Source organism: Limulus polyphemus, unplaced genomic scaffold (assembly GCF_000517525.1).
Source record: "Limulus polyphemus unplaced genomic scaffold, Limulus_polyphemus-2.1.2 Scaffold925, whole genome shotgun sequence".
In the NCBI taxonomy this organism is placed as follows: Eukaryota; Metazoa; Arthropoda; class Merostomata; order Xiphosura; family Limulidae; genus Limulus; species Limulus polyphemus.
The window spans coordinates 213,834-224,728 of NW_013666535.1; the positions used below are offsets into that span (position 1 = coordinate 213,834).

At 33.7% G+C, this 10,895-nt stretch overlaps 1 protein-coding gene across 4 annotated transcripts in view; it reads right to left on the minus strand.

Moving 5' to 3' along the window:
• Positions 1-10,895, minus strand: part of LOC106461270 (supervillin-like) — a 150,000-nt gene that overhangs the window by 101,766 nt on the left and 37,339 nt on the right. For 2 of the 4 annotated variants that reach the window (XM_022388136.1, XM_022388135.1), the window contains exons 1-2: positions 4,772-4,839; positions 1,395-1,466 (exon numbers count right to left, since the gene is read on the minus strand). In XM_022388136.1, the coding sequence (XP_022243844.1) occupies positions 1,395-1,466; positions 4,772-4,775 (76 nt within the window). In that variant the 5' untranslated portion in view covers positions 4,776-4,839. Of the gene's footprint in view, positions 1-1,394; positions 1,467-4,771; positions 4,841-10,895 lie in introns of those variants that run through there. The other 2 variants (XM_022388137.1, XM_022388138.1) reach the window with 2 other exon arrangements.

The following is a 10,895-nucleotide window of genomic DNA, read 5'->3' on the forward strand; positions in this document are numbered from 1 at the left end:
TACTAGTGCATAGGTATTATGTTGAGCTTTTGTCTTCAAACAAGAAACTGATGTTGAATGTAGTCAGGACAAGATAGTTTTTAATCAACAGCTTTAAATTATCATAAAGCTTTAAAGTAGGTGGAACAACTGGCTTTACAACATTCTGGTAAAATTGGTATCTTAATGTTACTGGTTCAACTTGGAATGCACAGTCACCACAGCATAGCAGCTCATGCATGAAGCTGGAATTAAAAACTAATTGTAATAAAAGAGAAAATATTAAACGTGAGTCATTATACTACTGAGAATTAAACAGTTCTGCTTACACACAAAATAAAAAGAACAGCAGATGACTCATGTGACTAGGTACATGTTTAAATTATACCAAAAGAACTTCTTTTGCTTCACCTTCAAAATATGTTCTACTTGCTCACACTACATGTCATATATATTATACAAGTAAGTGCTTCAAGAGAGTTACTTGACATTTGCTGTAAGAAGTCATCAGCATTAGGCCTATTTCATTTGCATTTATCACAGTTTAACAATAGGGTAATAACTTAAAAAAAGAAAAAAAAAGAGAACATTATGTTTATGTATGGCACCAAAACAAATTAAAAGTTTTCCCTGCATAAATAGACATTTTAATATAGCTAGATATAGATAAAACATAAAATCACAATCTAACAAAAAAAAAAGACTCAATCAGAGAAGTTTTATAGCAATATTGTACTCTAAATGGCATTTGATTTTAATTAATGCTTATTTATTCTAAGTAAAGTGAATATAATAGATGTTTGACAAATGGAATAAGAAATTAGCAAGTTCAAAATAAAAATTCACTAGTCAGTGCTATGATGAGCCTCCAAACCTTCTAAATAACAGAATAAACAGGTTCAAATGGAAAATTAATTCATTAATCAAAAAATGGTTTCTATGTAATGTTTACTCATGAAAATGTCTTGCTTATACATAAAATACTGTGATACAATTTTTTAAAAATCTATTTTCAACTACCAACTTGAAACTATTTTATGTATTAATTTATTATCCATTTAACATAACCAAATGAAAGCATAGTACAGACTAATGTTTGACATCCAAGACTGTAAACAACCTCCTATATAGAAAAAGTCCAAACTACAAACCAAAGCCTACACCTAGGCTTAAGGGAATCAGGAGTTCAGCTGTTGTATACGTACATAGAACAGCTAGAATTATTTGATGTGTGTTTGTGTAAAATCACTTCTTAAAAAAATGTGGGAAATTCCTAAGCCTCAGGATAGTCTTCTGAGTTAGTTAATTTTCTATTAGACTGGATATTTTTCTTTTAAATTGTCAATCTATTCCTAAAATATATAGCTTAATGTTATTTTACATGTAGTTATTCCTCTGGAGTCAAAACGATTTACCTTCAGTCTTTGTTGCTCCTGACATATCCTGAAAATCTCCATCATCTAAAATCTTCAACAGTTCATCACCTTCTGAAAGACAAAAAAAAATTATCTCTTACAAAATTTCTGCCAGTTGAAAGAAAAATGTTAATCAACTTGGTGTTTAATTTTCTCAGGTGTTACATTCTAACATGTGCTGTTTTTTAAGAGACTGAAAGAAACTGATATTTTCAGTATGAATTCACATATTTTACCTCTATTACTCCAAAATATTAAATATTAAACATACTTTTCACTGTAACAGATAAAACATCACACAAATAAAATTTCATTTAAAATTGCATAATTATCCAAATTTTAGCATTTCCTAATTTACAAAATTACTAAGACTTTTCAGTCAACATTTGAAAATGCAGCTGTATTGCAATACATCGAAATCTATGAATTCAAGTGAAAATCCACCTGACTGGACCATGTGCTGTATGTCACTCTGTATCAAAAAGATTAAAACTGTAAAGTTCATAGAAGTAAGAGGCTTTCTAAGCACCCAATGGGATCACTTTACACACAAGTAAGTATGCACAGTACAAGTGAGTACTGTTAACATGAAATATACATTTTACAAGAAGAAAAAATATATTACAAAGCTCTTGTAGGTGCAGACTGAAGGTATGTAAATATTAAGATTCAATGACCTTTCTCTGTTGCATGAAGTGAATGAATATGCCCAATTTAGGACCTTACATTTTACCTTTGAATTCTAACTCTACCCTTAAATTACTTCTTTGTTTTCAGAGCATTCACAATCTACATTACATTCTATAGAGTAATATTATATTCTTGCCCATTAAAACCTGACCACAAAGAATTGACCAAAATAAACTGAGTGAAAACACTCATCTTCTATGAAAAATACATAACAGAACCCCCCAGCAGTAATTAATGAAATTAATTGCAATGTTGATGTCATTTTTGCGTGTCTCATGTGTTATTAGGGACACTATAACCAACAAAGTCATGGGGACACACAAACAATTTAGTGCATCAACAATTTAAAAAAATATATTCAAAAAGACATTGGACACAAATGGTAACTATAAATTAAAAAATATTTTTTAGCTTTTGTCTGAACTTTGAAAATAAATTTCTCCTATGGTTTTTGTAACAAAAAATAATAAACTTTTTAACCTATATTTATGCTCTGAAGTAAATCAAGGCATAAATAGGCATAGGATTCTTTCTCAATTACCTTGAACTTTGGAATAACTACAAGGTGATTACAGTCTCTCTATAGTTATCCCAAATAAATGACTAAAAATGTGCAAAGCTTAACATATGGCCAGTACAAGAACAAAGACAGAAACAATACATAAGAACTATTAGATTTATCAGTTTACTCTGACTAGAATTGCAAATAAAGTTGGAATGCAATGAAAAAAGTTGCTATCAAGCTGTAACATATCAAACATAACATTCATTGTTAGTTTCCAAGATCAGTTTAAAATTTCAGAATCCCACCATTTTTTTTAGTTTTTATTGCTGTCATCAGAAAATGGATGTTTAATTGATAGAGGCACAGCTTCTGTGCTTACATCTGAGTAAAGTTGAGTATTATATTAAGATCTTATTAAGAAACATCTCAGGGTTAATGATACTAAAACAAAATTGATATAAAGTTATAAAGAAATACCCAAATGCAGAATAAAACGGTTATAATTAAATGGAAAAAAGTCTCTCTTCCCCCTTATTGTATATTAAAAACCAGCTCACTTTACAAAATCACTCTTATCATAAAAAAAAAGGTAATACCACAAAAAGAAAAAGGGGGAAGAAGGATGGAGAGAAAGAGAAAGGAAAATGACCTCATACTGCAGAAACTGATATTTTACAAAGTAAAAAACTTGCTTAATTGGGGGATAACTAATCTATAATGAATGACAAGTTTTGTTGGGGTTCTATCTCATGTACTTCTGTATTTATGACTAGCTCGTGATCATCATCATCTTGATATCTTATATATATATATTTATTTATTTATTTATATGTATAGTGTATAACTGGTAATCTCTAAATCAGTAACATTTCTCCTTGGATATTAGATAATTATAATGCTCGCATGTGTGCTCATGTTTCTCATTATTTTATCCAAAATCTCAACCTTTCATTGTGAACATAATGGACATTCCTCCTGAGGATCAGATGGTGCATGACCTTCTTATCCAGTAAAGTGGTTTATGAGACTAAAACACACAAAATAATGATTATGTTGGATAATTTTGTCGTTTTTTCAACACATTTTAACAACATCCTCCTCAAGTCCAGATTGCACATAGGTTTTGTGTTTGGAATTTTACTAGGTTCAAAGAGTGATTTACGTGAATAAAAAAATACTAAAAAAAAGGGCGTTATCACGACGTTAAGAATTTCTGAGAAACTACTTAAGTTCTAGTTTTGTGTTCTCACGCACATTTCACCTCTTAATACGATTCTTAATCACATCACTAGCTTATAGAAAGTTGTCCTAAACACACAAAAACTCAACATGAATACCGTTATGATACAGCTATATCACTGCAATATTTCGGAAAAAAATAAATGCCTCCTTATTTAAACCCTTCTTACATAACAGTAATTGTAATAAAACTGTATGAAGTTCGGAACCGGCTGCACATTTTAGAAATAATGAAACCGAAGTAGTGAAAGATACATGTTTATGTGTGTATTTATTAAGCCTGCCCTACATGAACTTAACTTTGTTATAACATGCTTACTGGAAGAAAACAAGAGCCCCCCACTTCCTAAGACTCACCCAGTACACTTCCTATCAAAACACTATTCTACTAAACTAATGCCGTCACTAAATACCCTTTAATGTTCTTTTATATTCCAAAATCAAAGGTGGATTTTCTTTAAATATCATTATTTTCGTAGCCTCACAAACTCATTTTTTAAAATTTAATTTCATAGATTTAATAATCAAATTCGACGCTTGAAAATTTAGTTTTAAAACAATGAAAACAAACAATAATCTTATTACAGATATCACACTGCTTCCAGGGTCATGGACAACGTTCGTCTTCGAACAGTTTAATAACCAACCAATATAACTAAAATTGTGAAACATACACTTTATCTTAGCGAAGGTTTGTATTTTCTGCATAACTCTAATTTTTATATTTTCACCGAAAAAGAAACCGTTTCTTCCTTTTCACCTTAATTAATTAAAGGTTCAAATGCTTCTTAATATGAAGAAATACGTCTGTCTAGTTGTATTTCTTCATATATATATATATATGGATCCTATGAATAAATCCAGGCTCATTATAACTTGTCATCATTTAGAATGAAACGAATAAACTAGTTAAAAAGTTAAATTCAGAAGTTTCATAACTTACCCATATATAAAAGTTAGAATAAAAACACTTCCACCGGCAAGGACATGCAGCTAAAACTCGTGTACTACTCTCTCATTCTTTTCTTTTTGAAAGAAACGGAAATAAGATTGTGATTTCCGTTAGCGAAATCGCGCAAAGATGCCAAGCGGCTGTTCCCAAAAGCCTTAACCATACACATTAAAATGGTTATAAACCAGTTAAAAGTATTTTTTTTCCTCTGTTAAACAACGTGATACCGAGAGATTTCACTTACTGATTGCTTGTCACAGTACTGAAGTTTGATATTACAAAACGGTTTACATATATGACCACGTCCTTCCTATATTTTGAGCATTATTTATTAAGCTGTTTTACAGGTAGCCAACTCCAGCAGTTTACTATTGGTAAGTACGTATCTTAAAACATTAACTGTAAATCTCAATCAAACGCGTAATTAGTTTCATACTAATCCCTACAGTTAGTTTCCACAAAACAGGACCACTAGGTGATTGAAAAACTAGCATTACCAGGAAGCCTTTCCCTTGTACGTCTCTAATTTACGCCTGAATTATAACGATCATTTGCAAGGAAAGGTCATTTGCGGGCGCTTAGAAGACTTCTTCAGTTCTTCAATGACTATGTGATAAGGAATGGAAAGCTGGAAATTGCGACTATTTCCGACTTCCAAACAAGGGACCTCACCAAAGTTCTATTATCACATATCACGATAGGTAATAATACGGGCCTTCTTTCTCTCTAAAAAGAGCGGTGTGATCCCAGCAGTTTCACTAGACTACAAGAAAGTTAACCACCAATTAAAATAAAAAATTGTAAGTACGCACACATTACATATATAATCTATTTACTATACGCCTATGTATAGTCTCTACATCAATCCTGAACAACATAATAAACAAGTAAATCTACACTCCTATCTCTAAACCAGGCTGAAGTTAATGGTTTGTTTCGAATTTCGCGCAAAGCCACACGACGCTATCTGCACTCGAAGTTAATGTCTTCGCCGGCAATGTGGTTAATGTCCAAGTCCAGTCCTTGACCAGTAGAGCTTAAATAGTAACTGATGGAGTGCTTCGAATCCGAGTAACCGACCATTTCAATGTTAATGTGCAATGTGAGGGAGTCTAGAGTTTTTGTTTTTACAATATATGTATGTATATCATGTGTATATAAGTATACACACTACTTAAGCTAACAGTATTATAACACTGTCGATTTTCAGTATTTATTAGGTACGAAAACAACAACATACTTCGTTACATAACTAGTACACACACAAGTACAATAACACACGTACAGAGCATCATTTCACAAAAGGCTTTGGGTGGATGGGGAGTGGAGATGTGAAGGCTGACATTGCGTGGGCATCCAATTCAACTGGGGACCCTACTCTACGATGTATTTTACGTATATGTGTTGATCAGGGCTGACTAGAAATGTCTCGCAGAAACTGCCATTTGCCCTTCACCCTCAAATGACGCCCCTGCACACGTATACTGTTACATAACGTGTTACGTAATTTGTATATGCACACTGAATATAAAACACACGTACGGTGTGTAACGTAATTTGTGTAAGCAGACTATGCACAAAACACATAACTTGAAGATAAACGACAGTCTCAAAGGGCGCAATGCTACTGACAGTTACTTTGTGTGTGTGTATGACTTACCGCCTTAGTCTCCAGGTGAAAACACACGGGATTTCTTCTCTCTTGCCACAACATTTCTCAATTTTACTCTAAAGTTTCAATAATTAGTGCATGTACGATGAGAGAGAGGCCACAGCTATTTGACAACAACGTGTCTCACCAGAGGTGTATAACTGTAATGAATCATGTGGTGTAAGACGAAAGTTCAAGTACAAAGTTAATGAGAAGCAAGAAGTGTCCCCCCCCCCTACTGATAAGCAATAACCTGACTGGTAGAAAGCGTGTTTGTTTTCTTGTGCAAAGGTCCTTAATGGGCTATCTACGCTCTGTCCATGGCGAGGAATCGAACTTCACAAATTTTAGCGTTGTAAGTCCATAAACTTACGTCTGATCAAACGGGAGACGATAGATAGAAAACAGGGGGTGAGGGGGAGGAGACAGAATATAAAATAAACATAGAAATACCGTAGAAGAAAAGTGAAAATTCTTACGATAATTTTATGTCACGCCCTGGCAGAGATTGTATGTAATATATTTGCTTGTAGAAAACAGCTTCTTTCCCACATATATTATTCAATGTTTAGGGTTAGTCGCAGAAAGTATAACTTTTTTGTCTGAATTTTTTTTTCTTATTGTTGTTTCCGATTCCCTCGTTATACTGATTCACTTCAATTAATGAATTTAGCCCAGTCTGTCTGTCTGTATGGTTATATACATACTGAAGCTCAATCAAAATTTTAGCCAAATATATATATATATCGATACTTCTCTTATGTAATTGGTTTGTTTGTTTGAAGTTAAGCACAAAGCTATACAATGGGCTATCTGTGTTCTTCACACCACAGGTCTCGAAACCCGGTTTCTAGCGTTGTGAGTCCGCAGGCATACCGCTGTGCCACTGGGGGGGGGGGCTTATGTAATTGAAATGTCATGTTAAAATTTAAGTTGTACGCTGTGAGGACTGTCTCTGATTTTGTTTCAGGTTGGCTCCCCGATGGCTCGGTGGTTTATAACGCTAAAATCAGGTTTCGATACCCACAGTGGACAGACCATAGACAGCCAATTGTGTAGCTTTGCGCTTAACAACAACGTTCTAGAGTGAAAGGTCATGTCCCAGTTTTAGTGCCAAGATGAGAAGCATCGCCCCAGCATTTAGTTACAAGGTGAGAGGTTGTTCAAGTTCAGCTACTAATTAAGAAGTCCTTCCCAATCTGTGTTACAAGGCGAGAGGTTGTTCAAGTTCAGCTACTAATTAAGAAGTCCTTCCCAATCTGTGTTACAAGGTGAGAGGTTGTTCAAGTTCAGCTATTAATTAAGAAGTCCTTCCCAATCTGTGTTACAAGGTGAGAGGTTGTTCAAGTTCAGCTATTAATTAAGAAGTCCTTCCCAATCTGTGTTACAAGGCGAGAGGTTGTTCAAGTTCAGCTATTAATTAAGAAGTCCTTCCCAATCTGTGTTACAAGGTGAGAGGTTGTTCAAGTTAATTAAGAAGTCCTTCCCAATCTGTGTTACAAGGCGAGAAAATTACGAAAAACAAATATCCGTATATATAAAATGCCTATAGCAGAAAATATAGAAAATATATTTCGATATTTCTGTACAATTAGAATAAACAGGAATGTGATTTAAAAGAAGAAGAAAAACTGTCGGACAAAAATACTCAACTTGTGTTTGAAAATTATTGGTTTTTGTGTAGTCATAACACCAATTGAACCGACAACGTATATAATAAATAATAAGCAGCGTTTTAGATATACTTGCGTTGTCATTTTTAACAAGCCTCTCACGAGCCAGTGGGGGACATTTAAAAAAAAACAAAAAAAATATCAAAACTATCCAATCCATTTTTTTTCTTAATTTGAACTGAAATTTTTTGACATTTTTATTGGATAAGAGAAAGGCATTTGAAGTGGTAAGGTGAATGAAATCCGTCAACGCATCACGAGCATAACGGCCAAGCACATGAACCATGGAAGTCTCCAAATGACACGCAGAAGTATTCAGGAACCGTTCAGATCCACCTTGATAGATATTGTGCAGCAAGACGAGTACAATATTATACCTGTAACTGCTTTCAAAGTGTTCCTGTCTGCTCATCCTACTGCTGACTATCGTGATGCTTCGACCTTCCCTACCGAATCGCAGGTGAAATCGTTCGTAACTCAAGGGAAAGCTAAACATAAAAAGGTGATAGCAGAAGCATAAAAGGTTGGCAGTTGTCTAATTAATGATGCTGAGAATGTGGCTTTATTGATATATACTGAATTTACTACCAGCGAGTAGACCTTGGTACTAGCTAGTATGGAGACTTGAGGATCCTGTATTTCACTTAAAAATTTATCAGTTAACAAACGAAAACTTGTCTTGAAGTTGTCTCAAAAAGATTCATCCAAAACCATCATCTTTGGGAGTTTCTGGATTGAATTTACTTTTAATATTAAACAAATCGTTGTGTACAGACACCCCCTGGCTCCTGGGAGACGTATTAATACACAGAGCAAGTTTTGATAACTATTCAACAAAGCCAAGTGCTAGCTAACCCGATTATTATAAAGCTGTTCACTCAGCTTTAGCGCTTTCAACGCTCCCTCCTATAAATAATCCACAAAAGCATTACTTCAACTGATGTGTTCCTACAAATGAAAGCAGTTTTACAGGTTTGTATTTTAAAAACAGGAGTACTGCCAATGTCTTAATACTATGACATGGCTAATCAAGCATTTCATGAACTAGAAGGCTGACATGCAATACTTAAAAAACAATGTGCACCTTACTGTATAGCCTGCTACATAAATAAACGTATATTTTACCTCCACTGCAGAATAAAAGATCCTGAAATAAGCAGATGCCACAGAAAGGGAGTTAAAAGAACAGAATAATTATACTTGCGAAGAAAAACGCCTTTAAAAGCTACAAGTAAAACGGTCAATTTCATTACGATGTACAAACAATGGCATCCATCTGTCTGTTAATCAATATCTCTCTAGTTATATTCCCTCTTATTTCCCCGAAAGGGAGCCGATGGCCGCCTAAAGGGGTCACCTATTTTAACCACTCACACCACCATACAGTAGTGTGTTGTCTGTCAGGGACGCTTAACGTTGCAATTTGTACTGTTGTAGTAAAACGTGCGCATGCCATGCATCACAAGAAGAATTATGCACTCTGTAGGCTATAACACAGCATTACACATGAACTTGAAAAAGGAAGTTAGTCTTAATTTTGGTTTTATTTACTCTTGAAACAGAACACTTTCGGGGACCCTGAACTTCTTCAGCTGCGAACCTGTATACCCGTAGTATATTTTCAGAAACAAAAATTGGTTGTTGAAAATCAGTAATTGATCAAATGAAACAAATTTTAAAAAATCAATTGATAATTACCGTATTTTTCGGAATATAAGACGCACCCTTATTTTGAAAACAAAGTTTTTTGGGGAAAAAAAAGGCTACAGTCGCATTTGAAAGATTTTATTGAACAAAAATCCAATTTGATACTTTAAAAATTAGTATATATCGTTCTAAACACAAAAGAGCTCAAAACATCAAAATAAGAAAATACCGTAAATCAAAAAAAGGTTTACTGTTATTTAGTTTGGTTCAAAACCTACAAAATCTTCATTGCTTTCACTGAAAATAAATTATTATTATTTAGGGAGCATTATAAATAGTTATGTTTTTGAAAGAAAAAACTAATATTGTTATAAAAAACACATTCAATTGAACTAAACTATGCATGCCTATTTAAATCTACTTACACATGGCTTGTGTACATCGTATATATGTATACATATATATTATTCATACCTTCGGTTTATAGGACGCAAGCAGATTTTGACATCAAATTTTGGGGTAAAAAAGTGCGTCTTATACACCAAAAAATACGGTATATGACTTTTGATCAAAACACTCAAAATTACACTAAATAATTATGTGACTCTTTGATTGGAACGTTTGGATTTACAATACTTAGTATGTCACTCTTGAGTTGAACTTTCAGATTCACACTTGTTTAGTCACATTTGACCATGTGATTTATTATTAAGTGCTTGTTATAGGGTTAGTTAACATGAATGAATACACAGGCCTACGAATTTAAACTGAATGAGAAATAGGAACAGATGTTACCTTTGTGAAGTAGAACACCTTTTAGACTTCTTTTGGAGGAATAAATGAAAAATCGGCACTCACTTGGTTCATAGACTGAAGATTCTAGCATTGGTTTTAATTCAACAACATTATTGCAATAAACCAGTGAACCTTCTTGCGAAAACTATAGTATAAACTCTTTCTCACGATTTCTGTACCAGTAAAATGATGTCCCCGGAGAAAGTAAGCTCTTAGCCCGAAGTGTGGACCCCAAAATATCTGAAAAATCCTTTGGAAGGCCCAAATCTTTCATCAAATTCAGAAATGACACGTCATGCGGCCTGCTAGCCAGTTTATATACTAGCGGTGTGTTTCTCGTGGGTTCTAG